The sequence below is a fragment of the Echinops telfairi genome, unplaced genomic scaffold (genome assembly GCF_000313985.2).
Source record: "Echinops telfairi isolate 266 unplaced genomic scaffold, ASM31398v2 ScPeMD7_7436;HRSCAF=8474, whole genome shotgun sequence".
Classification (NCBI taxonomy): domain Eukaryota; kingdom Metazoa; phylum Chordata; class Mammalia; order Afrosoricida; family Tenrecidae; genus Echinops; species Echinops telfairi.
This window is the reverse complement of record NW_022111336.1, coordinates 4,186,143-4,206,966: the sequence shown is the minus strand read 5'-3', so window position 1 is coordinate 4,206,966 and position 20,824 is coordinate 4,186,143. Positions and strand designations below refer to the sequence as shown.

The following is a 20,824-nucleotide window of genomic DNA, read 5'->3' as shown; positions in this document are numbered from 1 at the left end:
TCCAATGATCTCCACTGCTGTAATGGTGAGCTAATGCCCCCGAAGTAATTACTGATGATTTCTTCACTCTCTTCACGTACTTATTTCTAACCACTTCGGTCAGACCACTGCTCTGAGCAGCCAGAATTCACAACTCTTGAGCTTATTTCAGGCTAATGTGCAACTTTGCTGTTCAAAATGAGACAATTGCGACAACGCGCATGTTACCAAGTCTGGAATATGGACTCACTCCAGTGTTTTCTGAGGGGAAAGCCTCAAGTTCACTTATGCGATGGCGCATGCTGGAACTAAACACACATTTTCAGCGATTCACGTTTCCCCCTCAGGTCCTCGGTTATATTTCTAGTGTCAGACACAGAACCGCGATGCTTCCTGTCCAATGTACAGATCGATAGTTGCCCATGTACAATCGTACATGAAGTTGGTTACGCAGCCGATAAAACTTGCATGCCAAGCATGAATATGAGAGAAATAGATGAGAATTTTAAACTAAGAAAATGACAAACTCCAAGAGAGTTTAAGCTCTCTTCCATTTTAAATTACAAAGGAAATCTATATTCAGAAACCACTTTGCTGATTATTTCCTACTTTTCATAAAGGAGGGATTTTGCAGGGCTTAATATAATTATCTTAACACTGAATGGCTACTTCCTAGCAAACTATAAACAATGGGTGATAACAGTAGGCTGGAAATTCCCTCTAATGAAGTCAAGTTGGCCATTAAAAAATTATAATTTCAAAGTTTCTGCCCGTTGAATAAATTATGACTTCTCTGTTGAGTTTTGAGGCCCTGTGGGGAAAACCTTGGATCTGTACTTGAGTTAATAAATTCAAAGTTTAATTATTGTGGGCCACTTGTCAAGGGTAGGACTTAATAGCTGGTAATCTATTGATTTTATAATTCAAGGTGATGTTGTTTAAACATATATTTGACTTCCTTAATGTGGTTCTACATTATTAACAGAGGTAGCACATTGTAACCTCTTACACATTGTTATGAAGTATTACTTAACGTTTATTATGTACAAAACACCACACTAGATGCTGCAGCCAAATATTATTTGCTACCAGCAAGAAAAGTCAGCCAGGTAGAAAAGATGAGAGAATGCAAATTATGGGAGCATGTCAGAGAACCAGAGCGCAAAGTAAGACCCAACAAAGGAGGCTCTCTAGACCAACTACAGCATCCATTTCCATTGTAAAGCACACCAGTCTCTTTACAAAGTGTTAAAAAGCCTCTTTAAAAAAATAACACAAGAGTGTTATTGTGCACAGCTAAACGAAATTCTGTGGCCATCTTTAAGCTATCTTATTTGCTACTACTTATGAAAGGTCAAGGAATAGACATTTCTAAGTTTATTGTACTTCTGACACTTGGCAATAACCTAAGATTGGAGGGTACTGCTTCATTTTTAAAATCCACCTCTGCATTTGAAATTACAGCAGTACCTCATTTATCCCTCTGGAGTTAATAGTGGGCAAGAGGTTGACTATTTAAATAAATGGATGGAGTAGTCAGCATCTGTGAATTAAGAAAAGTGAAATTGAATATGGAAATGGTATTTTCTAGACAACCAAGACCTATAGTCATTTAAGCATGGAAAAAGAATTTTATGGAAACACTTTTGATGAAAACTTTTATTGACTATCTTCTGTTTTGCTTCATTAAGTAGTGCATAATAACTAACCAACAATTTCATAGCACTTTACAGTTCACAGAGTTCTTTTCACATAAAATATCCCATTTTGTTCCTCCAACAAAGCTCTGAGTTAGGTGGTAGTGTTATAGCCACATTTCAAGGGTGATAAATCTGAGTAACCTATCTAATTTGACAAGGATCACACAACCAATAGTAACGAATCAGGACGAAAATCCCAAACGCCTCTTTCTTAAACTCAGCATAATTTGAACTTTTCTTAATTTTCCAGAGGTGTTATCATAGGCATCAATTATTGTTCCAACTAATTAGACAGTGATGCTAATTGGAATATAATACTATAATAAAGTTCCATGCAGATCATTGTTTCTTCAGATGATACAGAGATGCTGTAGTTAATTTGCTTCTAGGAGTCCAGTTTGCAAGACAATTGCATCCCTTTAAATAGGAAAATCAAGCACTTTGCAGAGAAATGCTTACACTGCTAGAAGGAGGAACCTAAGCCTACTTGCTAGGGTTAGCCAACACCCACTCACTTTGGGGATCATATGCTTATTGAGTAGAATGTAGGAAGATCCTAGTGTGATTTACATCAGATCAATCTCCAATACTTCATCTTTCTTCTGCTATGCCTCCCCCCCACATACAGGCGATTTCCAGTAGTATCAAAGATATGTGATGAGACTTCATCAGATGTTGAACTGTTGTCTCTTCACTAAATAACCAAGATTACTACAGTTTCTAGTTTTCTGTTTTCATAAATATTGTTCCTAGAGGGGTAGTGGCCTATGAACCAAAAGGTCAGCTATTCAAACCAAAAGTAGGAGAAATACGTGGCTTTCTATGCCCATAAAAATTTATAGTCTTGGAATCCCACAGGAGCCGTTCTCCTATCCTATAGAGTTGCTATGATTTGGAATCAATTCAATGGCAGTGAGCTTGAGTTTGGAAAACTAGAAATTCACAGACGAACCAAAGAGGAAACATAGGTACAATCAGCCATCTTTTAAAAAGGTTCCATTCCCACTGCTTAGGCTCTACTCTCAGGATTGAAAAACATTCACAGCATACATATGGTGACATGCAATGTTGGTTACCTCACTGATCAGAAGCATATATTTGATTTGTTTGCTCTTGTGCTCAAAGCTTTATTTGAGACAAAGAAGTAGAATTAGATTCAGATTGGTGTTAATAAATGTTAAAAAACATGCACTATGTGTAGGGTAAAAAATAAAAATCCTGTGTTTACATGATATCAGATGCCATAGACATATAAGGTTGCTTTCAGTTGCTTGCAGTAAGCTTTGTTGGTTTGTTGTGGTTTTTGTTTGTTTGAAAGCAGAGATGATAATTAACTGGTTGGGCTACTCTCAAACCAAACCAAACCAAACCAAATCCACTGCCATTGAATTGATTCCAACTCATAGCAAACCTATATAGGCTTTCTGAGGCTTTAAATATTTCTGGGGTCAGTCAGCCTCATCTTTGTTCCTGTGGTGTATCTGGTGAGTTTGAACCACACACCTTATGGCTACCAGTCTATTGCCACCAGAGGTTCTTTTGTGCCACTCCACAGCCCAAAAATAATAATGAAGGAATGAAGTTTTAGAATTCATTCCATTTTTTCAAATGTACCAAAAAAAAGAACCCACTCCCATCGAGTCAATGCTGACTCATAGTAACCCTACAGGACAAGTTGGAACTGCCCCTGTGAGTTTCTGAGACTGCAACTCTTTACAGAAGTAGAAAGCCCCGTCGTTTTTCTGAGGAGCAGCTGGTGGTTTCGAACTGCTGATCTTATAGTTAGTAGCTCAACATGTAACCACTACAACACCAAGGATCCTTATAACATATAGTATATTTAATGGTAAATTTAAATAATTTATACTTATCAATGGGCATCCCTAGCAATCTATTTTCAGAATGCTTGAAAATTTCTCAATTCCCTTTCTGCTTCTAGCCTTATAAAATGTATAGTAACACTTAAAAGCCATTTTGCATTTTTTCAATGATTCCGTTGTGGGAAAGCTTTTATTTCTTAACTTTTAAAAATGTATAAATGTATTTTAAAGATCTGTACATGTTGTTCTATATACATCGAATTTGTTGCTTTCAACTCTTGGATAGTTCTTAAAATTCGTCCATCACTTTCAGTTATCTATTTCCTTGCTCTAGATACCAGGAGCCTTGGTGGTGTGATGTGTACACTCGCTGTTGCAAAAGACAGGCTAGCTGCTTAAAGCACCCAGTAGTTCAGTGAAATAAAAGACCTAGTAACTTCATCCTATAAAGATAACAGCCTAAGAAAGCTCTATGAGGCAATCTATTTTTTTTCTCTACAGGGTTGCTCGATGTCAGAATGAACTTGAAGTCACATAGCAGTATAAGTTCCATGTTGGTTTCAAATCTATGCAATGCAGCAATAATCTCCCCAGTATACTCTTAGACTAGACTCACTACTATTGATTTGTTTCCAATTCATAGGGACCCTGTAGGACAGGGTAGAACTGTCCCTGTGGGTTTTGGAGACTATAAATCTTTACAGGAGTAGTAAAGCTTCATCCTTTTCCTTATATGCTCTTAGGAACTTGAAGATGTCTCTGATATACATTTGTATAGCAATAGGATCCGTAGGTTGCTTAAATTCTGTTTCTTTCTTTTTTTGATTTTTTTTTGGTGTGATGTTGGTGGTGTATGCTGTACATGTGCCCACATTTCTGCCTGGCAACAATAAGTCAAATCTGAATGTGGAGCTGTCTGACTAAGGGAGACTTATTCTTCCAGTAGTTGTTACCTAGTTCCAGTAAGGATCAGAGCTTATTCCTCCAGTAGTTGTTTCATAGTCCCTGTAAGGATCAGAGCTTGTAACCCTAGTCTAGGAGACTAGATTTTCAAAGATCATCTGGCTCATGAATTCGAAAAACCCAATAGAATGGTGGCAAAGCTGGAGAATTGCATTGGATCTTGCAAATTCCCCAGAAGAAAGTTCATCAATGGTATGGAGTTCGCATAGTGTTCAAGTTGGGAATAGAAAAAGTCATTAATTTTTTTCTCATTTCCATCATTTAAATGACCATTTAAAATTCATTTGTTTCAACTCAGAGATATTTGTAAGTCCATATTATACTCATATAGACAGCACTGGATGGGCCACTTATGAGGAACAGGAGACTCAGTACTCACTCGGAGGGATTGCAGTCTACCTGGAAAGTGGAACCCTGGCAGCAGAGTGGTTACCCATTGGGCTGCTAACCTCAAGGTCAGCAGTTTGAAACCATCAGCCCGCGGAGGCAGACAGATGAGGCTTTGTAAAGAGTTATTGCCTCAGAACTCCATAACTCTGTAAAGAGGTACTGCCTCAGAAACCCACAGGGGCAATTCGAATCTGTCCTAGTGGGTCGCTGTGAGTCGTAACGGACCAGGTGGCGGTGAGTTTGGTTCTTTGGTTATCATATAGGGCGCACTTGAAGAAACACCCTGTTAGAAAGTTTCTTTACTGCAATCTCTAGCTCAGACTTTCAACTAATGCAAGGTAAGAAAGCGAAAGAGAAAGACCCTGCTTCCTCCATATGACCAAAGCCTTTAGTAGTCTGGTCCTGACTGCCTCACAGATTGAAATATTAGTCACCTCACTCATGCCTTTGTTTCCTTCTTATAAAACTGCCATGCTCCAAAAGACAAATCTTATTTTACTTTCCTACTCTAAACACTTCCATCCTCTCTGGTTTTTGAAGTGAATCCAATAATCTCACATGACAAGTGCCCTTGAATCTGGCCTAACGCTTTCATATACTGTCGTATACATTCTCTTGTTCAGGTAGCCAGGCCAAAATCTTTGCATTTTCTTGAGAAGTCTGATGCATCTTGTCTCTGCGCCTTGGGAAATTGCTTTCATCTTCCTAGATGCTCATCTCTTCACCTATCACTCAAACTTTATCTTTCTTTTTTTTAATTTTTAAAAAAGTTTTCAAACTTTATCTTTCTAAAACACCTAATAAAACCAACTCATGTGTTCATTTTTCTGGATACACAACTGACCTCTCTAGGCAGAATTCAATTGTTTCCCTAATGTGTCTTGATCAACTCATTGTTGCATGAAAACACAACTGTAATTTGTCTACATGCCTATTTTTTCCACGAGATCCCGAGGACCTTCTCCCAGGAAGCCAACAAGTGGGTTGAGCTTCCAACCTGTTGATTTGTAGTAAACCCTTAGCTTTTGTTCCCTTGGGGTTCCCTCTGGGTAGAACTGCCCCTGTGTGGCTCTGAGACTAAAACTCTTTACGGGAGTAGAGAGCATCATCTGTCTCCTGTGCTGCAGCTGGTAGTCGGAAGCGGCTGACCTTGCAGTTAGCCGCCCAAGGCCTATCCGCTATGCCACCAGGGCTCCTAGAAACATTACAAGTGGTTTTCAAGGCTGTAAATCTTTATAGGAGCAGATAGCCTCATCTTTCTTCCTCAGAAGGACTGGTGGGTTTGTAGCTTGAAGTTAACATTCTAGTGCTCACTATCCAATGCCACCAGAGATACTTTATGAATTCTTAGAGAGTATTATTGTCATCTTGGTGAGCCTAATAATTAACACAAAGATTGGCCCAGAGTGTTTTTAGCAACTCAAAAACAATTTCAGGAAAGTGTGAATGTTTTTACATTGAAAGTATTTGCATTAAATCAATGACTGGCATTAAAGAGTGCCACCTATATAGAGCACATCCAGTTGTTAGATTTGTCTCCTCGCTTTCCCATTTACTTAATAGCTCCATAGAGAATCTGTTGTTGTTGGAGTTTTCTATCCTGGTTCTTCAAAAGAATTGCAACTCCAGTTATTGTATGCATTGTGAGTAAACCCAACATTGGTGAAATTATTTGTGTTTCTCACAACATAAGCAGAGGCATTCAAAGGTCTATAGAAACTGCTATGTCCCTGCAGTGCTGTTCTTAGGTGTCCATTGAGGAGATTCTGATGCACAGTGTCCCTATGGATAACAGAATGAAACACTGCCTGGTCCTGAGAGATGCTCACAATTGTTTCTATGTCTGATCCCATTGTTGTAGTCACTGTGTCAATCCATCTTGAGTGTCTTCCTCCTTTTTGTTGACCTTCTAATTTACCAAGTCTGATGTCCTTTTCCAGGGACCGATGTCTCCTGATAACATGTTCAAAGTATGTGAGACAAAGTCTGGGCATCTCTGCTCTCAAGCAGCTTTCGGGCCATATTTCTTCCAAGACAGATTTGTTGTTCTTTTGGATGTCCGTGGCACTTTCAATAGTCTCCAATATTGCTTTCAGTAGCACTAATTTAATTTTGAAGACTGGTGCTAGTGTGTTAAGCAATGCTTATCATTCTGACAAATAACGTTTGACTAGCTTAAAGCAATCAGGGTTTTTTTTTGTTTGTTTGTTTGATTGTTTTCTTTTTGATTCTTTGGGTGACAGTCAGTATGTGTTTTCCTGGCCAGGCGGCTTTTCTGCACATGATCTTTCGGGAATCCAGGTTTTTTCTACCCTGTAACTCTACTATATCCTGGGAAGTCTTTCCCAACCAGCATTCCACAGATGAATTAAACCCTAGAGAAAATCATGTAATGTTCTATTTTCTACTATTTTCCCAAAGATGCTACATATCTAGCCCATTCTGGATGCTTAAGTAGGTCACTAAGTACAATGGATACCTGAAGCTGTGCTCCTAGACAAACAACATTAGCCTTTGCTGAGAAATGGTTCATGATGCAAGTGGTTACACTTGGGCTGCTAACCGAAAGGTCAGCAGTTTGAAACCACCAGCTTTTCTGTGAGAGAAAAATGAGGCTTTCTACTCCTATAAAGAGTTACAATCTAAGAAATCCACAGGGACAGTTCTATCCTGCCTTACAGGGTTGCTATTAGTCAGAATTGACTCCATGGTAGTGAGTTCAGTTGGTTTGCTTGTTGGACTCCAAACCAGTCAGGCATCCTCATGGCATGATGGTTTAACTTTAGGGTATTAATGGAAAGGTTGGCAGTTCAAACCCACGAGTGGATTGTAGAATACAGACCTTGAAAGCGATTCCCATAAACATGATGGACCTAAGAAGCCGCTATGGCAATGGTTCTCAACCTTTCTAAGGCCGTGACCCTTTATTACAGTTCTTCATGTTGTGGTGACCCCCGATCATAAAATTATTTCTGTTCATACTTCATAGCTGTCATTTTGCTACTGTTATGAATCATCATGTAAATATCTGATATGCCGGACATAACAATTTTCATTGTTGCAAATTGAACATTATTAAAGCATAGTGATAAATCACAAAGACAATATGTTATTCTATATGGTGAAATATTTATTTCTAATGACAAATAAATAAAATTTTGTCTTGAAGCATGGTGTAGCATGGGTCTTCACGCCAGGTACTCATATGTGGGCATATCTGCATGTGGGCGGACCCGCCTGGAGACAGATAGAGGAGCAGTGTCTCGGTTCTTATTCTATATGGTGAAATATTTATTTCTAATGACAAATAAATTAAATTTTGTCTTGAAGCATGGTGTAGCATGGGTCTTCACGCCAGGTACTCATATGTGGGCATATCTGCATGTGGGCGGACCCGCCTAGAGACTGATAGAGGAGCGGTGTCTCAGTTCCTAAGACTGTCGGAAATATGTGTTTTCTGATGGTCTTAGGCGACCCCTGTGAAAAGGTCATTCGGGCCCCAAAGGGTGCGCAACCCACAGGTGGAGAACCGCTGCCCTATGGAGCAGTACTACTCTGTAGCATTAGGGTTATGATGAGTCAGAATTGACTGGACAGTACTAATGAAAACAACTCAAGACCCACTGAATCCCAAACACGGGGACAGAACCCTACATTCATATTTAAACAGGCTCGCCACCTAAATTTTGATGATCTTAAAGTATAACACGAGATCTGAAATTTGAAGTTCAAACTTCAAAACCAAACAGCTGCCACAGAGTCCATTTCGATGCATCGAGAAGCTGTACAGAGTTTCTGAGGCTCGGATTCTTTATGAGAGCAGACAGCCTCATCTTTCCCTCACTCTTGTAGAACATTAGGACTTCAGTCGCGATAGAGCCTGTTGAGGAGGGTGGCCCTGGGTTCGAAGGGTTCTCTGCTTCAGGCCAGTGGAACCGGAAAGAAATAGCTCAGACACATTCGTGTTTTAAAAGCCTCACCCCAGGATTGACAGATATCACATCTGCTCATTGTCTCCCGCAAGAATTCATCATACGCTGTGGTATGCAGGTGCCAGCTCATAGCAGGTGAAATGGCCTATTGTTAAACTTCCATTAATTTGATGAGTCACTTGACATTATGGTGATAGCTTGGAATCGTCCTTGGGGTAAATATTTACACCGCAAGCATTGGAAAATATTTATTTTTATTTAGTCTTGACTTTGTTGTTACTGTTTTGTTTATTCAGGGGCAGAGGGGTGTCCCATCCCCACCTCCACCCCCCACCACCAGAGAGCCAGTGGGTAAACATTTGCCTTCCCAGCAGTGGCCACAGCTAGAGCAAGAAAATCTGTGAAATATGGTCTGTAGACTCTGAGCTAGCCCCCAAGCAAGCAAACCCCCAAACCAAGTAAAAACAGACGCCTACACTCAGAACATGCAAGCATTTTTGAGGACTCTCACTTTCCTCTTGACCAGCCAAGAGCATTTCTTTAGGAGCTCGCTAACGTTAAGGCCAAATGCTCAGGTCATAGAATTTTGTGTTTTCCCCGAGTAGAACTTCACTGACTCATCTAGAAATTCAGCCTTTCCTAATGCGTATTTTATTCACATTGTTGTTTAAGTTAGTGGTTCTCCATCTTGCTCATTCACGGTGTTTCAGGAGTTTCTTCCACAAATATAATGACACGGGAGCTCCCATGATGGACTAGGGTTCGTGGTGAACGGACTCTAAAAGGAAGTCGGGTTTTAAAGATATGAGAGAATGTTCTTGGGACCTACAGCTGTGGGAAAGAGACAGTGGCCGCAGAGTTGGACAAACAACAAGGCCCAACGCTGCGATAGGCTCCCCAGCACATTTACATGATTCCACAGGAAGTGCGGTAGCTGAAATGACCTTTCAAAATTGCCCGGCTTTCACCACATTGGCTGGACCTTTATCCTCTGACTTTGATTATTTGATGAAGGTTGCCTTGGAAAGGGTATGTATGGCCTTGGGTTAGGCAGCCCTCTGAGTCACTCACGGAAGGGACTGACAACTGAAGTATGTCTGCTGACAGAACTCCATTCGTGAAGGCTCTTCTGGTCAGCATATCCCCACAGCCACCAAACCCTTCCCTTCCAAGGATTTTCACATAATTGGTCTGAACTGGAGCAGTGCGTTACGGTTATTGTTTAAAGATGTCTGCATGATTTTAGAAAACAGCCACACTGGTTATCATTTAATAAGCCAGTCCAGTGCTGAGAGGGGACTTATTTTTGTGTGCTTTTATTTGTTGTGCTCTCATGAATTCTTGCACTCCCCATTTCCTTTTCAATAAAACCGTGCCTGGAGCAGAAGACGGGAGGCTGCAAATGATCAATAAATGTGTATAGGGCTGTTGATTAAAATAATTATACATGCCTGTGTGAGAAATTTCATCCAGAAAAAACTTAATTTAGAAATTAAATATAATACAAATACAATAATATACTTATGAAGTGAACTAACAGCTTCATGAATTAAGTTATCTTTGAGGTGATAATCAAATCCGTAACACATATGCTTTTCTGTTACAGAGAAAGTTAGAAGACCTGAGCACTGAGTGGAAGGCTGTGAATGACTTACTACTAGAGCTGAGGGCAAAGCAGCCTGGGCTCGCTCCTGCATTGACAGCTCTTGGAGCCTGTAAGTACACCGACCGGCATTTCTGTAGGCTGTCACCATTTTGACCATAAGGGAAACTGTGAGGTACCCTCTGGGTGAAAGGAAAATGTTCTGCTGATTCAGAGACAAGGATACATTTTCATGTTTATGCAAAATAGTAAGCGTACTGGCAACAGATGGATCAAGAGCACTGTGTAAGCAAGGTTTATTGGAGCATGCTCATTGGATTCGCCACGGCAAGGAAGAAAGGAATGTAGGAGTAGACAGTGGGAGAGGCTCAAATGCGCTTGGCTGCAACAGAGGCCTCAACAGATTTTACTGAAACACTAGAACTGGCCTAGGAGTCCCTGCTTGGGGCCAGAAGATAAAATCTTGGCCTGCTAACCGAAAGATTGGCTATTGGAGTATCCCCAGGGCCACCTTGAAAGGAAAGACCTACCCAAAGGATGAGCCACTGAAACCCCTACAGAGCACAGCTCCACTCTGACACACATGGGCTCCCCAAGAGAGGGGAATGGCTCTAAGGTAACTATGTGGGGCTTTAGAGCAAGATTGGCTCGGTAGAACTTCCCTGACTTGAAAGAATAAAGACCTTACTTTTGTTGTCCTGAGTCAACCAGTTATTGGCCATCAGCTGCTCCTTGGGAGGTGGACAAGACTGTAAATATGTTTTCTGAGACTTGAGCCACAGTCCCTAGTCTGCAATGCTATCAACAGCCAGTATTTGGTCATGTTGTGGTTCGGTGTGCCACAGAGTCGGTTCCAACCCACAGGGATCCTGTGCACAACAAAAGGAAAGCCTTTGCAGTCCTCGGCATCCTCACTGTCCTCCTCACCATTGTTCCTGATCTTCATCCCACTGTGTCAGTCAGTCTCCGCGAGGGCCTGCCCTTCCTTCACTGTCCCTCTGCTTTACCGAACATGATGTCCTTGTCCAGGGAGGGCCTCCCCTCCTTCACTGTCCCTCTACTTTACCAAACATGATGTCCTTGTCCAGGGAGGGCCTGTCCCTCCTTCACTGTCCCTCTACTTTACCAAACATGATGTCCTTCTCCAGAGACTGATCTCTTTAGATAACAAGTCCAAAGTATGTAAGATGAAGTCTTGCCATACTTACCTCTAGGGAGCATTTTGGCCGTACTTCTTCCAAGACAGACATATTTGTCCTTTAAGCAGTCCATGGTACTTTCAATAGTATTTTCCAGCTCCACAATTCAAATACATCAATCCTTCTTCGGTCTTTGTTATTTAATGTCCTACTTTCACATGCTTATGAGGCAAATGAAAATATCATGGCTTGGGTCAGGTGCACCTTAGTCCTCAAAGTCACCTCCTTGCTCTTCAGTCGGGGTAGGCATGTTGACCTTGAATAGAGAATTGGAATGACAAAAGCACCATAATATCCACTAACACTTGATGCCCAAGGAGTCCATCTCAGGAAATATTGTATCATTTTGAAAATATTCCTCAGATATGACTTTGCAAATGACAGAAGCACAAAAGATTCTCCTTACCACATCTCTCTGTCCCCCTCAAAGACAATTTTTTTAGAGCTCTCCCACTTTTACTTCAAGGAAAAAGAACAATGGGCTATGTGTGAATACCACATGTAGATCTGCGCTAGAAATGGTTCTTCATTTAGCTGGGTTGTAACTTTGATATTACTGAATATTTTTGGTCACTTTATTATTTTCAGGTAAAGTTGATTTTTTTTTAAATATTTTTTAAGGATTTTTTTAAGAAATCCTCCCTCGTGTAGGAATATAGGGAACTGGAGGGATCATAGCCAGGGTAACACTGTAATGAGTCCAAAGGCTAGAGTACTGTGTTGGTTCAAAGAAGAAATACAACCTGGGCCCAGGGCACTCCATGTGCACCCTGGGGTTTCTGAGCAGTCATCGGAAACCAATTGAATGACATGAGAGCCTAGGAAAAGATGTGTGAGAATTCCTTAATAGTATTATTAATATGGTGAATGTGGGACAGTAAAATTCCCACATCATTCTTTTCAGCTAATTATGTCAAGTTTCTTTCCTTTTCTGAGCTGTCCTTTTTGGTTTCCTCTGCCTATTTTGTAGTTTGTTCCTACGTAATAATTTATTGGTGTTTGTTCTCCAACTGTCTCTATGAGGTTGAGTGTCAGCCTTGCTAGATCAGGCATGAGACTGTGTTCCAATGATTGGTTCATACTTGTCTTGAACTCTGAATTGCTGCATTCATGCTCCTGCCTGCATTTTCTATAGGTACTCAGCTTATGCACAGAGAGAAGTAGGCACTAAATGTAGGACTTGAGCATCTAATTAATTCCTCATTTCCCAAAATTTAACATGAAAATACATTAAAATCTCTAGTCTTGCAGTTCAAGAAAAAGGTGAATCCCCTGCTTTTATGAAGCATATATTCTATTTGAAAAGAAAAGCAATACACACAACAAACCAAAAACGTAGCACCTCAGTGTTGATAAGTGCTATAGGGTGTAGTTCACACATTGCGTGCGCATGGGTTCTTTATGTGAAAGACAGAATCTCAGACCTACTGAGTGAAAATCTGCATTAATAGGAACCCCAGGTGATTCAAGTGCACATGAAGTCAGAAACACTGTGTCAGAACAATAAACCACAAAGCTAAGGATGGGAGTGGCCATTACTGTCTCTACAATGGTCAGGAGGCTTTTCTATTAAGAGAAGGTTAAAACAAAGATGAAGTACGTGAGGGATTAAGTGTGGGGAAAGGTATTCCAGGTGGAGAGATAACTGCCAGTGCCAAGACCCTGAGGCAGGACAAGATAGTATCAAGGACTCTCAAGGAGACCAGTGAGAGGAGAGCAAAGGGTAAGGGGAGGAGTGATTGAAGCCAGAGAGACAGACTCTATATCTCTTACCTTACTTCCTCCTCCTGGGCAGGGGAATCTCATCCCTTCCTGCTCGTCTGTGTCTTTTTCCTCCTTCTCCTCCCACATCGCTATCACTAGGGAGAGGAGAGTCTGGCAAGACCCTCAGCTCCAAACTACTTGTGATCATTGGTGGGATTCGAGAAAGAGCTGCAGAAGAACTGATACAGAAAGGACTTTTCTCAAATGTAAGGACTTTTTATTTCTTATAGCGGACTGATTCAGAGCTGGACATAAATGACAAGAGTTAGAAGACAAATTTAGAAGGAACAGAATCAGTAGGGAGTCAGGTAGCTCCAGAACTGCCTTTCTTTGAATTAACCTTTCTGTCTTTAACACGATAGAGTTACTACCAGAATTAAGAATTGTTTATATACTTAGCATCCTGACTTACAGAAGTAGATATATGGTGTATACGTGTGTGAGTGTGTGTGTGTATTTTACCCTCATATGAAAATGATCTGAAGTAAATACACTTTTAAAAGTAAATTTAATTTACATTATGGTTCTGATACATGATTATTAGTTTTGTAGTATACTATGCTGCAATATAATTTATAATTCATCACAATACTCTTATTTTCATTGAAATTCTACTGTTTTGCTTGCTGCTTCTACATATTTCTCTATATTCTGCAAGTGATTTGAAAGTATATGTGCAATTTTTTAAAGGTAAGGACTGCAGACTTAGAGAAGGGAAACAGCCAGATTAGGGCCACACAGATGGGAAGAAACAGAGCCAAGATCCCGATCCAAGTGTGTCAGGCTCCAAAGGCTGTTTTGTTTAATGTTTGTTATTACACTATCTCTCGATCCAAGAACCTAATGGAAATTACAGGTAGGGAGGCAGCTAGCCAGTAGTTAGTGTTATTTAACTCAAGATGGGATATATGGAAGTTAAAGTGATGCAGTGTGTTTCTCTGTCATTTTCACTTAAGGAGTAGAAGATACCAGTGTACTCTAGTTAAATTTCCCAAAATGATAGAACTCTGAATCTGAAATAACACTGATATTACCATCTGCCTCAATAAATAATCTCGTATATGTATGAAAACTGAAGCTCCAGATTCTAGATGTATACACACATCTCCTCACTTATTGACTATCTGGTTATCCAATTTTTCACATTTATAAAAACAGTAAAAAATCTATTTGACTCTTTTGCACATTGATGTCTGGTTGTAATGAACACCAAGAAAAACAGGGCAAGAATAATCCTGATTTTGATGATTAAAGGCCTGTGTCAATTTGACTGGGCCATGATTCTCAGTAGTTTGGCTTTAATGTAATAATGAGATTAGGCAGTTTTATAATGAAATAGTCTTAATCCTCCATTTTGTGACCTGATGTGGTCATCCGCCATTTTCACTTCATGTTGATTTTCAGATAAAGGTCTTGTCTTTGGAATCTAAACACGTCAATAAGTGAGGACTAGCGATATCTCTCCAACTCTATCTCCTATTTATCTACTCTTCATATGCATCTGAGGGTAACTCAAAAAGTATTACAACAAAATCACAGAAACCTTTATTACATAAAGTGTGAAGCTATTCTTTTTCAACCTGTCCTCCATATTGGACTATACACTTTTTGTAAGCAGTATTTTAATCTCTCTAACCCTTATCTGAAGCATTCCGTGTTCTTAGAGTTACAGCACAAGAAAATAATAGTTTGAGTACCCTTCAGAGAATCAAATAGTGTTCCCATTCCATGATCTTTGAGATGTGGGAACAAAAAGAAGTCTGAAGGGGAAATATGGAGGATGCAGGGTGAATGGGGTAAGCTCTCTCAATGGATTTCTCCTAGGAAAGCCCTTGCTGACCTCAAAGAAGGAGTAGATACATTGTTATAATGAAAAACAATCCCTTGGCATAACTTTTCTGGCCTTTTTATCGCTAATGCAAATTTTAATTTTCTTGAAACCTTTTCACAATAAGCCCTGTGATTGGCTTATGTCCTTTGAGAAAATCTATCAAGATTATCCCTTTGGAGTTACAAAGGTCAGTCACCCAAGCTGATCTTTCTGCCTGTAATTCATCTTTGAGGTCTTTTTGGCCTTTCTGAAAATGCTTGATGCTTCGAAAAACTGCTGTTTATGTGAGGCAGCATTCCCATAAATTTGCAACAAAGCTTCAGTGATTTTGGAAGATGTCCACTTGAGTTTTGTTAAAAATTTGATATTAGTCATGACCTCAACATTATAGATTTTTTTTTCATAGCACAAAAGTATCTTTTTTTTAAAGACCCCAACAAGACTAAGACCACTTGTTACTGAGGGAAATTTTCAGCGACCATCCACTGATCATAGAGACAGGTCTAATTACGTATTGTTTGGAATAAACCAGGAGATTTTCAAAAGTTTGTGGGAAAATTTTCATTATCTTTGCATTCCTTTTTCATGAATGTTTTAATCCCCCTCAGTGAACTGGAAGCATAGTAACAATACTTCTTCACTTGTGTATACCTTACAGTAAGCCAAGTTGCCTTGTGGCTACTTCTTTATATGAAGTATATGGTAGGGTGGACATGGCAGAGTTGTTGGTGTAACTTGTTTCAATTTTCAAGGCACATGATCACGCTGGAGGAAAACAATTGTGTTGGTTGGTGAGTTAGTTAATTGTGCCAGCCTGGCCGATAATCACATGTGGGCCTAATTGAAAGGTGGAGGGATTAAATAGGTGATGAGCCTCGCCTTTCTAGTGCTCGGGTCTCTTGCTTTGTGATGGTCGCACCAGGATGCAGCTGCCTTAGCAGCTCCCTGCTTCAGCTTGCAAGATTGACATCCTACAAGACATCCCCAAGGAGAAGCCGCATGGATCTATCCTGATGCAGCCCTGGGTGCTGGAGCAACCCTGTGGAGACCCCTGTTAGTGCTGAGATGCTTATTCGTTTACTGACTCAGCTTTCCTCCTGCAGTCGGCATCATTGCCTCTGTTTTGTGAGGTGGAGGACTTTGTGGACTGGTGTTGGGTTAAAGGGTTAATGTTGGACTTGTGGGCTTGGGCAGCATTGGGTTGGGATGTTTTTGTGATGCACATTTTCTTTACATAAAACTCTCTTATACATGAGTTGCTGTGGATTTGTTTCTTTTTTTTTTTAACATTTTATTAGGGGCTCATACAACTGTTATCCCAATCCATACACACATCAATTGTGTAAAGCGCATTTGTACATCGTTTCTCAAAACATTTTCTCTCCATTTAAACCCCCGACATTAGGTCCTCATTTTTCCCCTCCCTCCCCGCTCCCCACTCCCGCATGAGCCCTTGATAGTTTATAAATGGGTATTTTGTCATGTGGATTTGTTTCTCCAAAGTACCTAGACTAATACAGTTGGATACCTGAGTTATCTATTGCTGCATGAAAATACCCCCAAATGTAATACCTTAAAATGAGTCATTTATTTGTTCAGCATTATGTAGGTCTGCCATTTGAGAGTGCCAGTCTTTATTGAGGCCATTCATGTGGAGGTAGTCATTTGGCAACTCAGATAGGGCTTTACTAAATTACAGTCCCATTCACTTTAACTCGTGGGACTCCCATCTGGGTCAGAATAGAATTTACTGCCTCCATAGGATTTTCACTGGCTGATTTTTTGGAATTAGACATCAGGCCTTTTCCCCAGGTCTTCCCCCAGGTCTTCCAACAAGCTTAAACTGGCTCTGTCATGATCAATGACTCAAAATTAGGGTGAACTGGAATGTGTAAAATGTGAGTGGTATAGTGGTTATGCATTAGGCTGTAATCAGCAATTTCAGCTGTTTGAGACCACCAACAGCTCCGCATGAGAAGAACGTTCTACTCCCATAAAGAGTCGTGGTCTTGGAAATTAATAGGGGTAGTTCTACCATGCCCCACAGAGTCACACTGTGTCAGCAGTGACTGGGTGACAGTGAGTGAGTGAGTGAGCGAGTAAAAGATGGCTCTAAGCCCTGAAATGGGAGACTCAAAAGAGAAGTAGTGGGCCCTTCCTGGACCCTGACACATGAGACTGGATTCTTACCAACCAAGATGATGGAGAAAAACAGAAGGGTTAGATCGTAAATGGCCATCTTTGGGTAGGGCACTATTGTTTCTGACTCTGCCCAGGAAGAGCTTGTGTTGCTATGTACTATGCACACCACTTTGTTTTCTAAAAGTGAGATTGAGCTTCAAGCAAGACATCGATTCATCCTTTTTTTGCTCCTGTTAATATTTTGCAAATTCCAGTTTGCCTTGCTTTTGCCTCAGAGATCATGACAATGTTGGAAAGAACTGGGTTCAAGTCCTCTTTTTGTCCTGTGCACTTCTCATTACCCAGAGACTCCCAGCTGGGGCCAGATAGTACAGAGTGAAATCACTCTGAAATCTGACATAGGCTGTTGGCCTTGTGGCACCTTGTTTTTTCACAAGGCCACTCATCTTCCAGTGGGTTATGCTGAATTTCATTTTATGGTGTTTCCAGAGCCGTCTCCCAAGAGAGTTAGAGTAGAAGTTACCTCAATTTGGCTCAAGACTTATGACAATCCCATACACAACAGAAAAAAAGGCTGCCTGTTCTGCCACCATTCCCATCATCTCTTGAGGCTCAGGTTATTTGTGATCCATTGGGTTTTCATGGACTGATCTCAGAAGGGCCAGCAAGGCCTGTTTTTCTCTAGTCTATACTGGTCTAGAAGTCCCTCTGACTCTTTTTTTCAAGATAGCAACATGCAAGCACCCACTGGTGGCTCTGCATGTGGTCTCTCGCATGAATGGCAAAAATGCTACCATTATACCATTACTGACTTCACTGAGAAAAGACCTACTGTCAAGGAGTAGATTCTGAATCCTTGGGACCCTATCAGCCAGAGTAGAACTGCCCATTCAGGATTTTAAAATTATAAATCTATATGGAAGCAGAAAACCTCCTGTTTTCACTTACAGAGCAGCTAGTTTGTGTAAACCAGGAATTTTGAAGTCAACAGCCCAATGATTAATGAGCAATGCCAACAGAGCTTTTATTTTAAGGGAAATAAAAGAAATACTGTCTTTGAGTCTATTTCAACTCAGTGACTCTATAGGAAAGAGTGGATACCTCCTGCAGGTTTCTGAGAGTTTGTTAGTCTTTAGAAGAGCAATCTATGGATCTGAGCTGACAGCTCAATGCTTTCTCCACAGTGGCACCATGGCTCTTGTGGGTGAAGCTCTCCGGGATACGCTCAGAAATTCTTAGGTAGACAGACCTTTGCATGAATCCGAAGCCCTGCATGGGCAGATGGAGGCAAAAAGCCAGCAAATCTGGTTGTAAATGTCAACATGAATCCTTTCTTAGCCACAAGCTGCTAGACTTGGAATCATTCACGTTCCATGATACCCGATTTACCATTTTGTAATGAAATCACATACAGAAAATATTTAATATGAAAGCTCTAAATCAAGATCTATGATTTTTTTCTTTCTTTCTAAATGTCTCTGGGTAATACTATGATATGTATGGCCATTATATATGTGCACATACAAAATACCAGTTAATCGAGGTTTAACACTGTTTAAAAAGTGGGGGGGGAATCTCCTCCTGTAATTAATTTTGGAGAGAGCAAGTCTCAAGGGTAATTAGGAAAACATTACAGCGGGGTCAAGAAGCTGAAAGTCTAATATCCGTTTTTCTACCAACTAGATAAGAGATCAGCAAGTTCTTTGTATAAAAGGTCAGATATTAAAGATTATTGGATTTGTAAGCCATGCAGTCAACTTAGCCATTGGATCATGAAAACAGCCATAGAGAATACATAAAGAAATGGATGTGACTATGTTCCAGTAACACTGCATTTACAAACTCAGGGCTGGAGGTGGTCAGGATTTGTTTGTGAATGCCTAACCAATATTCCCTCAGCACTCATCATTTCTAGCTCCAGGCTTCTAACTCCAAGGCTTCTAGCTCCAGGTATGTGGGGTCTGCATGGGTGGAGCTCACTCATTTGCAGCGCTGGAACTGTGTTCTAGCCAATGGATAACAGTTGGTGGGAAAGACCTTATTCCCATCACTTCTTAGGTAGAGCAAGTCTGAGGCATGAAGTAATGAGTTAAGCCCCAGCTTCCCACAATGATAACCCAGCAGGTGACTAGCGTATTTCTTATTCCTGTCTGTTTTCTCTACTCTTGTCAATAAAACTTCCTGGTATTGCCTTAGAGTTAATGCTGAGTCATAGTGACTCCATTTTAACACTCTCAGCTGCTAGCTAAAAAGTTGGCAGTTCAAGCTCACCCAGACAGGCCTCCAAAGAAAGACGTGGTGATCTATTTCCCCAAATTAGCCATTGAAGACCTTACAGAACACAGTTCCACCCTGACACACAAGAGGTTGCCATTTCTAGGATCATCTCCCAATCAAACTAAAAAGCTCACTGCCTTTGAGTCACTTCTGACTCATAGAAATCCTATAGAACGTGGTAGAACTGCTGTTCATAAGAGTAGCAAGCCTCATCTTTCTCCCTTGTCGAAGCTAGTGGTTTTAAACTGCTGATCTTGTACTTAGTAGTCCAACATGGTAACCCACTATGCTACCAGGGCTCTGAAATAAACTTTATGTCCTTAAATTCTTGTCTCAGTATTTCTGGATGAGCCCTAAATTAAGGCAACAGGCCTTAGAATGAAATGCCACCATTATTTATGCCTTTTTAACAGGTTGAGTCGTGGTTCCCATTTTGCAGCTAAGGAAGTTGAGGGTCAGAAAGATTCAATCATTTCTCTCAGGTTATAAAGCTAGTGCATGTTTAAACTTGTATTCAAAAATAGATCTCAAAAAGTAGATCCCCACAATTCCAAAACACAGGTTATTCATCATAAACGCCACTAAGGGAAAGGAGCCCTGGAAGCATATTGGACTATGGCTTGGACTACTAATTGCTGGATTCCTTGTTTGAGCAGGAGAAAGATGAGCATGTAGACATCAACAGTCTGCACACTCACAGGGCAGGTCTCCTCTTCCCCGAGGGTTGCTTTGATTTGGAATCTAATCAATCGCAGTGGATTTGGTTGTGGTTCTATACTAAACCACTAACTTCTTTATCTTTATTTGAGTTTTTGAGGATTATCTTTAAATTAAATATCGAATGCTCATATAAAAGGTTGGTTATGTACTTATTTGAATTTCACACATCTCTTTAAGGTTGAATAAAGCATTCCAAGGCGATTAAAAACAGATTTGAAATATCTAGGCAGTTAGAGAAAAAGCATGAGGTTAATTGGAGTTTTAATTGATGTACAACTATTGATTGATTTGTTTTCAGTTGTGAGAGATCATGAAAATGGCCTTCATTTAGCTGTCGTGATTTTGAGAGAAAGAAAGAAGAGAGCCATGAATTGGTTCTCATTTTCTTACTCCATTCCTGGGTCTCCATACTTCTCAGAAGGGAGGCTTACCACCACCCCCTCTCCTGGTTCAGCTCTCCTTTTAACCATTGAGTATGCTGCGACCAAACATTTAGGATACACC

The 20,824-nt window shown here is 40.4% G+C and overlaps 1 protein-coding gene across 4 annotated transcripts in view; it reads left to right on the top strand.

The window, feature by feature from the left end:
• DMD (dystrophin) overlaps nt 1–20,824 on the top strand; it is a 2,430,848-nt gene that overhangs the window by 1,593,099 nt on the left and 816,925 nt on the right. For all 4 annotated transcript variants that reach the window (XM_045298663.1, XM_045298661.1, XM_045298660.1 and 1 more), the window contains one exon: nt 10,391–10,499. In XM_045298663.1, the coding sequence (XP_045154598.1) occupies nt 10,391–10,499 (109 nt within the window). The remainder of the gene's footprint in view (nt 1–10,390; nt 10,500–20,824) is intronic.